At 40.3% G+C, this 16,044-nt stretch overlaps 1 protein-coding gene across 1 annotated transcript in view; it reads left to right on the top strand.

The window, feature by feature from the left end:
- The window catches only part of EIF3A (eukaryotic translation initiation factor 3, subunit A), a 33,230-nt gene extending 18,051 nt beyond the window's left edge, over positions 1 to 15,179 (top strand). Inside the window, exons 15-22 of the mRNA XM_009881587.1 lie at positions 1,964 to 2,117; positions 3,160 to 3,344; positions 5,094 to 5,182; positions 9,670 to 10,262; positions 10,293 to 10,460; positions 11,742 to 11,916; positions 12,372 to 12,541; positions 13,897 to 15,179. Of these exons, the coding sequence (XP_009879889.1) occupies positions 1,964 to 2,117; positions 3,160 to 3,344; positions 5,094 to 5,182; positions 9,670 to 10,262; positions 10,293 to 10,460; positions 11,742 to 11,916; positions 12,372 to 12,541; positions 13,897 to 14,138 (1,776 nt within the window). The 3' untranslated portion in view covers positions 14,139 to 15,179. The remainder of the gene's footprint in view (positions 1 to 1,963; positions 2,118 to 3,159; positions 3,345 to 5,093; positions 5,183 to 9,669; positions 10,263 to 10,292; positions 10,461 to 11,741; positions 11,917 to 12,371; positions 12,542 to 13,896) is intronic.
- The last annotated feature ends 865 nt before the right edge of the window (positions 15,180 to 16,044 follow it).

Raw genomic sequence — 16,044 nt, 5'->3', positions numbered from 1 at the left:
AGACAGAAATACTTGTCTACTGGGTTTTTTTAATCTTTTTGTTTGAATCCAGAAATTATTTTGATAGTCCAATTATTTGGAACTTCAAGTTGTGTTTTATGTTTGCAAAATTTAATAACAAATTAGACCATGAGGGTAGGGATAGAACTGTGCTTTTGTTTCTTGCTCGACATTTTTAAAATTCTACATTTGCTGAGGCTGCTTATAGCTTTGATTATTTGGCTGTGTTTACAGTAAGAACTGGTTTAAAAAAAAAAAAAGCAAAAGAGGTATTATATTAAAATAAGTTAAGTAACTGCATATGATCCTTTGCAACTATGTAGGTGATTTTAGGTAATGTATTTTAGGTACCGGTATTTTAGATAAAGGGAACTACAGGCTGGTCAGTCTCACCTGTGTGCTAGGCAAGATCATGGAGCAGATCCTCCTGGAAACTCTGCTAAGGCACATGGAAAATAAGGAGGTGATTGGTGACAACCAACATGGCTTCACTAAGGGCAAATTGTGCCTGACAAATCTGGTGGCCTTTTGCAATGGTGTTACAGCGTTGGTGGATAAGGGGAGAGCAACAGATGGACCTGGACTTGTGCAAAGCATTTGACACTGTTCTGCACGACATCCTGGTCTCTAAATTTGAGAGAGACATGGATTTAACTAGTGGACCACTCGGTGGATAAGAAACTGGCTGGACGGTTGCACTCAAAGAGTTGTGGTCAACGGGTCCATGTCCAGGTGATGAGTGGTGTTCCTCAGGCATTGGTACTGGGACCGGTGCTGTTTAAAATCTTTGTTGGTGACATGGATGTTGGGATGGAGTGCACCCTCAGCAAGTTTACCGACAATACCAAACTGTGTGTAACGGTTGACATGCTGGAGGGAAGGGATGCCATCCAGAGGAACCTGCACGGGCTTGAGAGGTGGGCCTGTGCAAACCTCATGAAGTTCAACAAGGCCAAGTGCAAGGTCCTGCATGTGGGCCAGGGCAATCCCAAGCACAAATACAGGCTGGGTGGAGAATGGATTGAGAGCAGCCCTGAGGAGGACTTGGGGATGTTGGTTGATGAGAAACTCAACATGAGCTGGCTATGTGTACTCGCAGCCCAGAAAGCCAATCATATCCTGGGCTGCATCAAAAGCAACTTGGCCAGCAGGTCGAGGCTCTGCTCTCATGAGACCCCACCTGGAATATTGTGTCGAGCTCTGGAGCCCTCAACATAAGAAGGACACGGACCTGTTGGAGCAGGTCCAGAGGAGGCCACGAAGATGATCAGAGGGCTGGAGCACCTCACCTATGAGGAGAGGCTGAGAGAGTTGGGGTGTTCAGCCTGGAGAAGAGAAGGCTTCGGGGAGACCTTATACCAGCCTTCCAGTATCTGAAGGGGGCCTACAAGAAAGCTGGAGAGGGACTTTTTACAAGGGCGTGTAGTGACAGCACAAGGGGGAATGCCTTTAAACTGGAAGAAGGTGAATTTAGATTAGATGTTAGGAAGAAATTTTTCATTCTGAGGGTGGTGAGGCACTGGCCCAGGTTGCCCCGAGAAGCTGTGGCTGCCCCATCCCTGGAGGTGTTCAAGGCCAGGTTGGACGGGGCTTGGAGCAACCTGGGCTGGTGGGAGGTGTCCCTGCCCAGGGCAGGGGAGTGAAACTAGGTGATCTTTGAGGTCCCTTCCAACCTGAACTATTCTATGATTCTATTATTATTCAGGTAATTTCCTTAAAAAGGAGATGGACTAAAATTGTGCATGCTGATTGTCTTTCTTCTTAGTAGGATTATATTCCCTTATGCAAAATTTATTGCAGAAAAGGTTGAAACAGCAAATAGGTAGTTGCTTTTCAGTGGAGCAGAGTTACTATGTTGCGGTTGGTTAGTGTTTCTGTGCAGCTTTGTTTAGCAATTTGTGTAACTGTCTAACTCTTAAATGTTACAGTTCTGGTGGTTTCATATGTTTTCTATGTATTTCAGGATAAACTCAAGCAGTTCCAGGAACGGTTAGCAGAAGAGAGGCGCAATCGTTTGGAGGAACGCAAGAAACAACGCAAAGAAGAGAGGCGCATTACTTATTACAGAGAAAAGGAGGAAGAAGAACAAAGATTACGAGAAGAACAGCTGCTTAAAGGTATAATCAAGAACGTGGTTATTTTATCCTTTACATCCTTGACCCATTCCAGATGTGTACACAGCTAACTTTTGGTTTCCCTGTTTCACAATGTCGGAGGAAGTCTTTTCACTTTCAGTCAGTGGTGAAGACTTTGTTCATTGCTGTTAGACAATGTACCTTTACATTTTACCTAATGCACCTTCTGAGTGCTTACGCGTGCAGCATAAGCATGAAGGTAAAGCTTTATAGGGGGAAGGGAAAATGAAGCAAGTGCATGTTTCCCGCCCTTCCCTTCTCCTACACATATAATAAAGGAGGAGATAAAGTAAGAGAGGCTAACAACTAAAATCAAAGACTCATTTTTTTGTTTAGTTTCAGTTCTGTCCACTTGTTTGTTCACATCTTGAAGAGAATAGAAAGGGAGCATTGGTGTCACATTAAGAACTCGAGAATTGTGACTCACACACCTTTCTTTGTGAATTGCTTTGTCTGGTAGCCTGTTTCAAGGCTTTAGAAAAGAAAAGATGATAGACTTTCTGTAGCGTAAATTTCTGTCCTACTTGTCACTTGGATGAAGATTTTGTATATCAGATTTCATAATCATGCAGTATTTAAAAACCAGACAAACAAAAACCAAGCCATCCTGAATGTCAAATTTCTGACACTGCTAGCTGATTTTTTGGTTTGACCTTTTCTAAGAAAGGGATCCTCTACCATGCTTGAGGTAGTTACCGATATTTTAGTTGGCACATTTGTGGTCTCTACATCACATCAAGTTACTGTACAGGTATTGGAGTGTTTCCTTTCATTTCTTGCTAGCTGTTTTGCAAGACATCACATTAATGACTGTATCAGGGTTCTTTTTCCTATTACTTTTGAGTTAGGATGCTTCCAGAAAACAGATTCTATGGTTAGTTAAACGCACCCTGTGAAATGCTTGGGTTTGGTTTTTTTAATGAGCCAAAGGGGAGAGATTGTATTTTGTAATCTTTCTGTGGACACAGCAAAGTAACAGAATTTATATTGGTAATACATTCTGTTTATGTTTGCAACTCTGTAGAGCGTGAGGAAAAGGAACGCATTGAGCGTGAGAAACGGGAGCAGGAACAGCGTGAATACCAGGAGCGTGTCAAAAAACTAGAAGAACTGGAGAAGAAAAAACGTCAAAGAGAAATGGAGATAGAAGAAAGACAGCGTCGTCGAGAAGGAGAAAGGAGAGGTCTGGATGACCCATTTTCAAGAAAGGTAGGTAATACCTACAGGTTCAGTTTCTTTTTGACTGCTGCTTCTTCTGTGAATTATTTGGAAGAAGATGGTAGCATTGCAAAATAGTGTTTTGTTTTGTTTTGTTTTTTTTTAAAGTTGTAGAGTAGATGGCTAATTTAATAGTTAAGTAATTGTCATTTAGTTTCAGCTCCCTATCAGGATCTGGAATCTGTAGTTTAGTAATAAAGTGAAACAAAGAAACTACTAGGATCTGCAAGCTGTTTAAAAACTAAACAAATAAAGACTAAAAAGAATATTGAATAAAATACTCTTTAACACAAAAGGAGGAAAGCTATATTTGAAGCAAGTATAGTGACTCACGCCAAAGTCAGGAACTAGAGTAGATGTTGAAGGAAAATTCCAGACTAAACATAAAAGCATAGTTTTATATTTTATAAGAAATATGCAATAACATAAAACCAAGAGGTGTGTGCAACTTCCTGTTTACAAATATAAGCATTGGGGAAAATCATTATCCCAATCCAACAGGAAAGAAAGTGAAAGGTATTTGCAAATAAATGTTTAATGATTTAAAAGAATGTAACTGAGTACCACAAACCTTCTACGCTCCCACTATTTCAGAACTTATCAGTAAGAGGACTAGTTTTAAATTTCATCTACCATAGCCATTGTCTTTGTTCAATGCATACTTCACTGAGTAACACTATGAAGATAAGTGATCAGAGCTTGTATAAGTTGTTTTGATAGCCTATCAGGGAAATAATCATCATCGGTATTTTTCACATAAGAGGTACTCCTAGCCATGGGCACTTGATTATGTGGAAAAGCTGGCTCGGGTTCTGAGAGAGATCTGTACCACTTGAAAAATGACATTTGCAGGTTTGGGATTATTTCTTTGCTCACGCTTGTTTGTTGGGGTCATTTCAAAAGCATTTAAGTAGACACTCAAGGAGTAGTGGATACGCAAGATCTTGCAGAGCCTGTGTGTTTCCCCATATTTGAAGCATAGACTTTGACAAATAAAAACACTTTTCAAAGCGTGGTTTGAGACCAGAATACTCTTTTATAAAGAGGTGGTGTGATTATGTGAAATCAGGTACTTCATATGGTTTACCTAATTTGTTTCTTGTGGTGGAATTAAGGAATAAACAACTCTGTTAGAAATAGTTTAAATGTTCTGTCTTTGTTCAAGCAATGGGGAGAGACATTTTACCTTTATTTAAAAAAAGAAAAATTATTGCTCTGCTTTGCATCGAAGCAACATGCGTGAAGCACAAATATCTCAGGTGTTCTGTGCATTGAGGTACCCAGAACGAAATCTTTGCTACAGAGAGCTTTCAGTTTATTCAGTTACATATTATGATCTGATTAGAAAGCACAAAAACAAGTAAGTTTTTTAATTCATTCCTACTGTCATTAAGCAGCAGGAAAGTGAAACTGTTAGAACCTCTTTTTTGTTAATAAGTGGTAGCTATGGCTTACTGTAGCTATTGTTCATACACTTGTTCATAAACTTTTCGGAATATTTGCGTATACCTGACCCTATTAGTAAAGTATGTGGCACAAAGAATACCATATTGTTTTTTAAACTCTGCCAGAAGCAATAAAGTTAGTCAGTTAAGACTATACTTAAGTTACTCAAACTCCTGATAGTTCAGTATTCTCTGCAGTGTAACAAGTGAGTTTTAATGACGTAGTATGCTCTAAAGGGACTTAAAAACCTTCACAGTATTCAAAAAGAATGTTCCTTATTTCTTTGACATGCAGGAATCTCGCTGGGGTGATAGGGAGTCTGAAAGCTCCTGGAGAAGAGGTGGGGAGACAGAATCTGAATGGCGACGAGCACCAGTGGAAAGGTAATCACTGAACACCAGTTGTATTGGGCTCAAAATTCATAGGCTCCCTTCTTGTAGCTACTGCTAAAGCTGCACTGAGTAATATCTCATGCCTTTACCTTCTATTAAAAATTGCTTTGTAAGGATCTCAGAATGAGAGAGAGGTTTTATTTTGGCACTGCATTCAGGTGACATTCCTGTTTTATTTAGCCTAGATAGGTGAAAGTTAGCAGACACCTTCTGCGTCTGATAAACAAGTTGCTTACTTGGTTTCTTTTTTAAATTAAAAATTTCTGGGGAGGATGACAAATGCAGGGGTCCTAGATGAAGAAACTGTTTGAGATTTTTCATTCAGAAAACTGACAGTAAGAATAGTGAAGTCAAAATTCAGAGTATTAAACTGTTCAAGTTCCAGTAAATCACAGAGCTGAAAATACCTGCCATAAACTAAAACAAAGTTCTGAAAGACTGTATTGAACAGAGAAGGAAGGATTTCTGAAGGAAGAATATTCTGAAGGTACTTTGCGCTTAAAAAAAAAAAAGAAGCTTGGTCACATCTATATATTTTAGGGGTTTTGGGTATGTTCACTAATAACAAAGACAGTTTAAACAGTTGTAGAAGATAAAATCTTTAATGTTTGTCCATACCTCTGCTCCACAATAGGATGAGCTGTACCTAAAATGTTTCTGGTGGTGCATGTCTCGTTGTTCTTAAAAGCCTGTGCTGATGGATACACCACTGCTTGTTCCAATTGGCACTAAGTTCTGTTGCTTAATTAGCCTTCCAGGCAGATAGATTTTTTTTTATAAATGTCTAACCTTAATTTCCAGTGCAACAATTTAAATCCATTACAGCTTACTCTGACTCCAGTGGAAACAATTTAATTTACTGTTACTCTCTCAAGTAATTTCATCTGACATATTTGAATCTTTTGATAAGCAAAATGGTCTTCCAGTCTTTCCTTAAAAGCTGTGTTGCCATTCTTGGTGGTGATACACTTTCTTGTGAATTGCAAAATCAAAAATTGGATGAAACTCCTGGATGAAGCCTTTGACGATTAACATATTGCAGAAGTGTTTAATGCATCTATTTGTATGCTTCGATTTTATATTTTTTTTTCCACAACAGAATGATACAGGTGACCCATATTCATTTTTGAATCATAGCATAGTTTTTCTGAATTAGCATTGTCTTAGTTCTTTCTCATTCAGGTTTTGTAGAAATTGAGCCAAGTGACTACTGAGGAGTTAAAATTGGGCATCTGTCCTGGTTTGAGGTAGAACAGAACCAATATTCTTTTCAGTAATTTTACTTTTCAGGACAGCATCCTTTGGAATATTATGTGGCATGTTTAGTAAAACTTTCCTTCTCTCTTTTACTAAAAGCAATATACTGAGGAATACTGAAAGGAAATACTAATAGCAGTCAAAATTAATGTCTTTATGGAATTATGAGTAAAGAGATGTTTCAATTATTTTCTTTTTGCTGAACTCAGGAAAAAACAAAGTAAAAGTGATGATACTCAGACATAATTGAAGAAGAAAGGTGTAATGCTGCATTCTTTAGTAACCCTCTAGTCTACCCTCAGTTGGGTTTTAACCCTAAAGGGAAAATGTGTTGGATACAAAGACAGCAGTGCAAACCTAGCTGTAAGCTAGTGATTCCAAAATGTCTTTCTGAGTTGAATAATAAAGGCAGTGACATAGAGTACAGAGCTTCAGCTTTAATTTGCAGCATGTATCTAGCTGTAAGTACAGCTGTTGGATGTATGCATTAAAAAGCCCTTATGGGTGCTAGGACAAGGAGAGAAGCTATAAAAGATGTCTCGCAGAAAATTTCTCATGGGAATGGCACAGCCCTGGCATACATACCGTATTGGTACACAGGTGCTTACAGTCATGGAGCATCCAATTGTAATATGCAGCAATTCCCAGAGTCCTGGATTCCAGGTAATCAGCATGTCCTGGTGTTCTCTGTCTTTTCCATACGATGGTTCCAGTTACAAGAAAAAAACAGATTACAGAAAGGCAGAAGAGTCCAGCAAAGGCTGTCTGTTCTTTGGACAGCTAGTGGCTTTATTATGAGTTATAACTAGACTGTGAGTATTTGGTTTGTTCCTTCACTGTACAAGAAAGGTAGTTATCATCAGAAACAAAAGAGGAAAACAAAACTAAGGAACTTTCTGTGGTAGATGTAATAAAATTTCATAAGGAAAAGAAGAAAGTCAATCCTTACACAAAAAAATACTACAGATATTGCAGTTGCGGGAAAAAGAGGTTTACATAAAAGTGCTTTGTAGGGTTAAATTAAAAGGTTTAGTAGAAAAAGTCATTTTATGGTGGTACCTCTTCTTGTTCTTTCTCTAGATCACAGAAAATCCATAAAATACTGTCAGGACCTAGACACTTGCTCATTGAAGCATTGAAATGACAACCAATACAAACCTGGTATTCACTAAAAGTGGTGCGGCAGTGCTGCAGGCTGTCATACTTGGCACAGCTCATTAGAGTTAGTACTGCCACAGAGTGCTATCCCAAAGGATCTACAAATGCTTACGTGCTTGTGGTCAAGAAATATTAAAAAGCCAAAATGTATAGAAAAGGGGAGTTGACCTCTATTTCATGTTTATGCTGTTTGTGCCTGAGTTAAAAGATGAGGGAAAAAAAAGGTTATAAAACTGTAACAGTGGTAGACACGATAGCGTGAACTTTGCCAGCAAATTTCTGCTTTATTTGGTAAAGCTGTCTGCATGTTTTCAGCTCTTGTAGGTGTGTGCGTAGGGTTTTTAGATGTCGTTGAAAAATGGATTCTACAATAGAAACTGGATTGCATTACTACCAGTGACTGCCATTCACTAATATTTTTAATATTTATGCATCCCTCTGTTCTTGCTCATTGTCAGATGCTGTTTGACTCTTAATTTCAGTAAACTTTTAAAGTGGGAGTCAGGATTTCTACAAGGGAAAGGACAAAAGCTGAAGCATGAACATTGAAGCTGTCAAACAAGAAAAAAATGTAAAAATGAGAGGCATAATTTCACCTTCAAGTAATAGTTTAAAAATTAGAGTAGTAATAGCTTAGAAATAGATTTAAAAATCCTAAAACAGTGCTTAAGTATGAATGAATGAAGTACTTACTAATTTGATTAACTTTATAACCATTTCTCTACATGTCTTTTTACATCGAAACAATCAGATTTTTCAAAGGAGAAGATTATCCAATTTGAGTCTAAATGGAAGTAAACAATCTCAATGTCTTGTTTTTATCTCACAGCTCAATGGTAATTGCATTCTCCCTTATTCTTCCAAAACTAGGAACTACACTGCTTGCATTTCCTCAAAATTCTTAAAATGCAGTTGTCACAAACTGTTGCTTCTTTGGTCTCACCTCTTGGAGTCCTACATCTGTTACTTTGTAGCAAGTCATTGCTGTTCTTTTGTTTACATTTTAGTAGCATAGTAGATTTCTAAACTTGGGGGGTGGGGGGGTGGTGTTTGATTTGTTGTTTTGTTGTTGGAGGTTTTTGTTTGGTGTGATTTTTTAATCCATGAGATTCAGCTCCAGTGTAGTTTCTGTTCTCTTGCCAAGAAGCAGGTAGCAGTACTATTACTTGTTTCTTTTTATTGCTGAGGAACTAGCTTAGGAAAGGTAATTTCCTGAAAGAAAGAGATTAATCTGGTGACAAAGCCAAGGTTTATGGTCTAAAAACGTGTATAAAATCCTGTAGACATTAAACTAAATGGTGTGTCCAGAGAAGTGACAGCAGTGGAAGGCTTTAGTCTGATCTTTTCAGTGTTACAAATCCAAACATATTTCAAAGGTGAACTGATGACTCAATAGCCCAGGGAAAATTCTCACCAATTCTTTACTTCTCATATACATCCTAGTAAGGAGAGTCCGAGCAAGCACTGATAGCCTGCCAGAGCCTGGTAGCACCCTGCTTGCCGTCAGGGAGTAGCAGTGGATTGAGTCATGAGTTTACTCCGTTGTCCTGCCGTGTCTAGTTGCGGATGCATGTCAGTGAAAGTATTGCCAATCTGTTGGGTTGGAACTGGGCCAAAGCATATGAAAACTGGGATTGGACTGTAGGATTGGCATGTGCGTGAAGAAGAGGGATAGTTACTTGATGGTTGTGGGGTTTTTTTTAATACTGGTTCTTTGAGACTTAGCTCGAGTTTGTCAGATGAGGCTTGATGTAGAAGCCAAACCTCTTCTCTGTTGTGTTGCAGCAGGTAACCAGCAAGGGACTGTCGTTCAAACTGTAGTTATAAAGGAGATAATAAAATGTTCTGCCTTAGTGAGGCTGTGGGGATGGTGACCTACCACTTTTCCATAGCAATGAAGGCAATTAGAACATGTGCATTTGAAAACTGCAAGCTCTGTAAATGTGTTTGCAACCATACATCAAGTGGAAATGGTCTTGAGGGGTTTGATGATGTCAGTCTGATATATAAAGCTTTCCTGGATGTCAGCTTCTACTTTTTGCTCATTCCCTATGGTTTTGTAGAGATTGGCGTCGAGGAGAAGCAAGAGACGATGAAAGACCTTTCCGGAGAGGGGATGATCTGCCACGGCGAGGGGATGATCTGCCACGACGTGGTCCTGCAGAAGAAAAGGACCGTCCTGCTACGGAATCAACAGAGGACAGGCCACCTAGGCGTGAAGGAGATGAGGACAGGCCACCTAGGCGTGAAGGGGACGAGGACAGGCCACCCAGACGTGGATTGGATGATGACAGGCCGCCCAGGCGTGGTTTGGATGATGATAGAGGGAGTTGGCGGGCTGCAGATGACGACAGGGGTCCCAGGCGTGGAATGGATGACGACAGGCCACCCAGACGTGCAATGGATGACGATAGGCCACCCAGACGTGCTTTGGATGACGACAGGCCACCCAGGCGCGGCTTGGATGACGACAGGCCACCCAGGCGCGGCTTGGACGATGATAGAGGCAGTTGGCGTGCAGCGGATGATGACAGAGGACCCAGGCGTGGGCTGGATGATGACAGGCCGCCCAGACGGGCTTTGGATGATGATAGGCCACCCAGGCGTGGGCTGGATGACGACCGGGGCAGCTGGCGTGCTGCAGATGACGACAGGGGTCCCAGGCGGGGGATGGATGACGACAGAGGTCCCAGGCGCGGGATGGATGACGACAGGATGTCAAGGCGTGACGATGACAGGGGACCATGGCGTAGCACAGACGATGACAGGCTTTCCAGACGAGATGATGACAGGGGTCCGTGGCGTAGCAGTGATGATTCAAGGCCAGGTCCTTGGAGACCATTTGGTAAACCAGGTAAAATAGAATAACCTAATAATCTAACCTCCAAAGCGTGTGTTAACCTAGTACGTAATGGATGTAATGTACTTGGTGCCAGAGATGGGAGAATCAGCTCTGAAAATGTCTGGATTAATTTGGCTAATGTGGACACTCCTTTAGTTAGTATAATTAAACCTTTTAATTTGGTTGAACTTAAAAAAAAAAATATTAATAATGCAGCAGTGTCTGTTGTTTGCCTGAAAGATACCTAAATGTCACATAGTAATGCTGGTAATTTACCAGGATGGGAGAGAAACATTGTCGCTAGGTTAGCACACCTTGATGGCTTTCCCTGCCCCATCTGTATGTCTGAAATTAACCTCCTCCTAAGGAGGATTTTGATACAACATTCAAGTGGGTCTGGTTTTCATAAGGTCTTTTTATGTGTACAAAGATATTCCTGGTTTTACCATTCCTTTTTTGCTTTTGTGTTTACCTTTCTTAAAATCCCTGCTTTGAGCAGGAGTTTGGACCAGATGGCCTTCTGAGGTCCCTTACAATCGGCATTATCCTGTTCTGGTATAGCTTGTTTCTAATCTTAAGTCTTGTTGATGGTGACTACTACAACTGTTTCTGATTCTTTTCAGAACTGTTGATGACGTTTAGATATGATTTTGATTTCCTGGTTCTTTTTATTCAGATTTAGGTGCCACATCAACTTTATAAGTAGGCACTAATTCCATAATCCAAACCTGTAGCAAAGTTATCATAAATCTTGATACTTGCATTCAGTAAGCTTTCAGCTTTTTCCTCTTTAAACAAAACGCAGGCTGCATAATAAAGAACTCCCATTCATAAATAACTGAACGATATTGCAGGATGCACTGTAAACGATAGTTGTATTTTAAAGTAGGAATTGAGAAAGCAGTATGTTCATAAAAATTTGCTTGCCTAAAATCTCCTCACAAAGCAATCTGCTGTCTGAGCTACCCCCTTTACTACTTCTTGCACTTGTTTTGCACAAGACTGAGGAGTTTGTGGTTTCTGACTGAAAACTGCAGGGTATAATCAGCCCTGCTAAACTGTCACAGGCAGCCAGTCCCGATACATGACGTCTATATTACTATACCAAGCAGTTCGTACAGTGTTTTGCCTATGGCTCCTGCTCAATGCGCACACTTTTTACACGCATCTTGAGTTGGATCCTCAGGGATCAAAACTTGAAGAACCAGTTTCTGTGAGGGAAGTAAAAAGGATTCTTTGTCCACAGAGGGATCAGAGGTCAGTCACAAATTCCTTTGACTGTGTTTCTTATAGGGGGATGGAGAGAAAGAGAAAAGGCTCGTGAGGACAGCTGGGGTCCTCCCCGAGACTCCAGACCTCCAGGAGATCGTGAATGGGATAGAGACAAAGATCGTGATGAAAATGAGAAAGACCGTGAATTTGACAGAGATAGAGATTTTGATCGAGATGATCGTTTCAGGCGTCCCAGGTTTGACTTCTCTGTTTAAATACTTCTAGAATGTTTTGTTAAAAAAAAAAAAAAAAAAAAAGGTGCCTTGCTGATAAAGAAAGAATGTGACATCGCCGAGTGAAAGGAACAGTGGTTGGTTTGTATGATATTAATCACTTTAAGACAGTAAATGCGCAGTGGCATTTTGGGGGCTTGTTGATTTGTTATTTTTAAGACATTAACTGTTTACAGAAGGAATCCCAAAATGCTTTACTGCTTTTAACGTGTTTTTTTGTTTTGTTTTTTTTAACCTGTTATCGAGAATTTCATGTTAGGCTCCAGAAGAACAGAAAAGGTTTGGAAGTATGTCAGTATGTTATGTAGAGACCCACTGGGCCTGAAAATATCTGTGTTATGATTTATTATTTCTTTTTTCCACAGTAAAGGTAAAATCTTAACATTTAGTCTTTTTTGGATATTTTCAATGGCAAAAGGGATGACGCTGGTTGGAGAAGAGGGCCAGCTGAGGAGACTTCTAGCTGGAGAGATTCAAGTCGTCGTGAAGAGTGGGACAGAGGTGGTCGTGACATGAGAGATAGACGTACTGATGACAGGGAACCACCTCTCCGAAGAGGACCACCGCTCAGATCTGACCGTGAAGAACGTATGTTTATTTTAGTGTTCCTAAAGGCTTGCATTCGTTATAGGGCCTTCATGTTACTCTGGCAGTGCTAGGATGTGACAGAATGCGAATAAGTTATATTTTCAGCCACTTAAACTCCCTTTGCATAAGAAAAGTAATAGATAGAAGCTTTAGCGTAATTGAGAATTTTTCCTTGAATCTTAATTTTTGTTTTAGTTGTACTCGTGTGTCGTAGTAGCATTTCACATCTGCAGGAGAAGGATAACATTTTAAGTATGCAGTTTTCATAGTAGGATTATGTTCAGGGTGAATGAAATTCTTGTACTTGAATTATCAAGGTAGATGTCCCAGAAAGTGATTTCTGGGTCATTTCTGAAACCCATTAAAACATGAGGGAAATATTTCCAAACAAGGCCTTGTGGGTTTCACGCTATTAGTGGTATTGATCTTGATGAATAACCTATTTTAATTACATGCCTTAACCTGTTTTAATTATGTACATGTATTAATCCTTTGCTGTGTTCTAAAAATACATTAACGGCAAATACATTTAGCTTGAGATACCACAGCTTCCCATTCCGGCGTTCTCGCGTTCAGAATCTCGTTTGGTCTCTGCGCTGAGTGTGGGCTCTCCCGGAAGGCGGGAGGGCGCTGTCAGGGGAGCAGGCTGGAACAGAACGTGCCATACGGGACTTCCCTTGGCAGAAAGGCTGAGGGTTCTCACTGCGGAGATTTATTATTTTTAATACATCAAGAAGTTTTGTTATTTGACTGTCTGGTTTGGTATATGTCACAGCTTTGTTCACTTAGAGCTGGGGTAGAATTCTTAACATCCTTCTGGTGGAAATGAACAATTTTTCGTATAGTAAAGGACAGTGAATGCTGTTACCAGTGGAACTGTGTAATCCAGTGCCATTTACACCTCCGATTTCAGTAGGTTGAAGAGTAATTCAGTGTCTCTTGAGATAACGAACACCTAAACATTTTCCACAAGTGTTTTTCAGTTAGGATTTTTCTGTTTTCAGAGTTCAGTCATTTCTAAGGAGACGCTTTTGTGCTTTTAATTCTGATAATAATGTAAAAATATATTTTACATCATAAACCCACGTACATCAATGAAACATTCTTAATACAGTTACTGTGTTTTAAAGGTGAGACTTGGGTTGCTCACAACAATCCTGAACCTGAAGAAGCTTGAGTAGTTCCTGTCCATTACTTCGCTATAACATTCAGCTGTGCATTTGGCTGTCATCATCGTATTACCTCTTGGCAAGATTGAGAATCAGGCTGTCGGTGCCAGGCGTATTTGTTTAAACTCTTGCAGGCTGCTGGTGGAGCATGACAAAGGTTGTTTTAATGTCTTTCTGTATTTGTAGCAAGCTCATGGCGGCGTGCTGACGATAGGAGAGAAGAACGCGGCGAAGAACGTGAAACAGTCCGGCGATCAGCTCCTGCTCCTGCTGCTTCTCCGGCTTCTGCTCCCCCGCCAGCATCAAAAGATCGAGAGAGAGATGGGGAGAAGGAGAAGGGTTCCTGGAAAACAGAAAAGGAGCGTGAGCCCCTTCGCCGTACTAAAAATGAGACAGATGAAGAAGGGTGGACCACTGTACGACGTTAAGTGAAAATCACAGAGTTTAACCAATGTTTTAGCTTTGATTTGATCGAATCCACGGATTATATTTGTGCTTATAAACATTCTGAATTGGAATTCTTTAACAAATGTTTTGAGGTAACATGAAAGCATGAGCTTGAATTACTTACTCATATAGATTGATCATGCACAAAACTCACAGCAGAAGGTTGGAAATTGAATGCCAGTTTTTGAAATTTCAAATGATGCTTATTTCATGGGTCATTTGTTGCTAAAATAAAAAGAAGCAAGCCCAACAGCTGTCTTGAGTAATGCTTCTATCTCGCACCAAAACAGGCTGACCTTTTTATTTTTAGTCTTTCTTAATTTGGAATGGGGTATTATCATCATAGAACATGCAGTTGAAAACACTTCTCTTCACACAGTGGAATTATTGAAAAAGCAGAGCTAAATCAATTTCTGTAATTAGCCCCAAAAAATAGACAAATATAAAAGCCCTCTTTTACATAGGTATCTTTAAGGGCGGGCGGTTTCCGAGACTTATTTTATCACTATCTAAATTCAGTAAGTTGTCTAAATTTGAATTAAATACAATAAACATTATGAGCACTAGCTACACTGGGATATTTTCTGTAGATTTACTTGAATACATAATGCCTAGGAGGCTATTTTGCAGTCATTGTTCCAGTAATGTATACTGCTGCAGTGTACAACCACAAAACTTCGAGCTTTTACAATTTAAGTGTTTTGGTAAGCATATGGCTATGTATTTTCTGTTGCCAATATCACAACCGCTTTTTCCATTACTGGATAATTCATGCCTTTCAAGGATTTATAAATATTGTCATATTTAAAATGTGTGGTTTTGGAGAAATTGTTGAATCTTCCCCCAATTCTTTGTCTTCAGGGTCAATTCTTTCCCTTTCCAAAAAAAGTGATTTGTAGTAATGGCTGTGTTGACTTCAATTTTGGGGTGCGGTAACAACAATTAACAATCTGGTCATACTGAAGCCAACACAGAACTTGCTGCTGTGTGTTTCTTCAATGATAAATAAACGACTTAAGGAATTAGCTGCTACAGTGTCTTGACTTTTTAGTAACTTCCTGCGATGTATGTTAATGCAGAGCAGCTGTTGAACAACTCTTTTTCTGTATTCATACCTGTTTCTGTACCAGCTGAAGGGAAATGCGAGAACACCTGGGACAGTTTCTTCCTAAGAAAGGTGGTTTAATTTGAATGTGTGTGAACAAAAGTTGTAATGCTCCTCATGGCCTTTTCCTGTCCTCTTCTGAGCTTTCCAGGTCCTATTCACTTCTCAGGAAAAACCTGCTCTCGTAGTCATCTTCCGATAGTCACCTTTGTGCCTTTGGAGCCTGTCACTTCACTGCTTGTTGAGTCACAGAATTCCTTCAGAACAGTATTGTTTTATAAACAAACCAACCCCCCCATTTCTTTGTGCCTTGTACAGTCCTATAAAGGATGGAAATAGAGCATGGCAGCTATCTAATACCAGAGAGCGCTTTCTGTATTTGGGGTGGTGGGTGCTGTGTCACAGGATCATTCATGTTGAGAGAGACCCCTGGCGCTCGCCAAGCGAAGTCAGACTGTTACTCAGAACCATGTTTCTCCAGTGTGATCCTGAAAACCTGCAAGGATGGAGACTGCACAACCTTTCTGGGCAACCTCTTCTGCTGCTTGACTGCTCCCACAGTGAAAAAGCGTAACCCTCTTTTGGCTTCTGCCTGTTGTCTCTCCTCCTCCTGCTCATGCGCTGCTGCGAAAAGCCCGACTTAGTTTTCCCAGTAACTTCTGGTTGGTGCTGGCTGGTTGCTGTTGGTCTCCCCAAAGCCTTCCCTTCTCCAGGCTGAACAAGCCCTGTTCCCTCAGCCGTTCCTCACAGGCAGGTGCTCCAGACCCTGTTGGCCCTCTGCT

This window comes from Charadrius vociferus, unplaced genomic scaffold, assembly GCF_000708025.1.
Source record: "Charadrius vociferus isolate BGI_N301 unplaced genomic scaffold, ASM70802v2 scaffold282, whole genome shotgun sequence".
In the NCBI taxonomy this organism is placed as follows: Eukaryota; Metazoa; Chordata; class Aves; order Charadriiformes; family Charadriidae; genus Charadrius; species Charadrius vociferus.
Note: the sequence above shows the minus strand (reverse complement) of the source record. Positions and strands in the feature narration are given on the sequence as shown.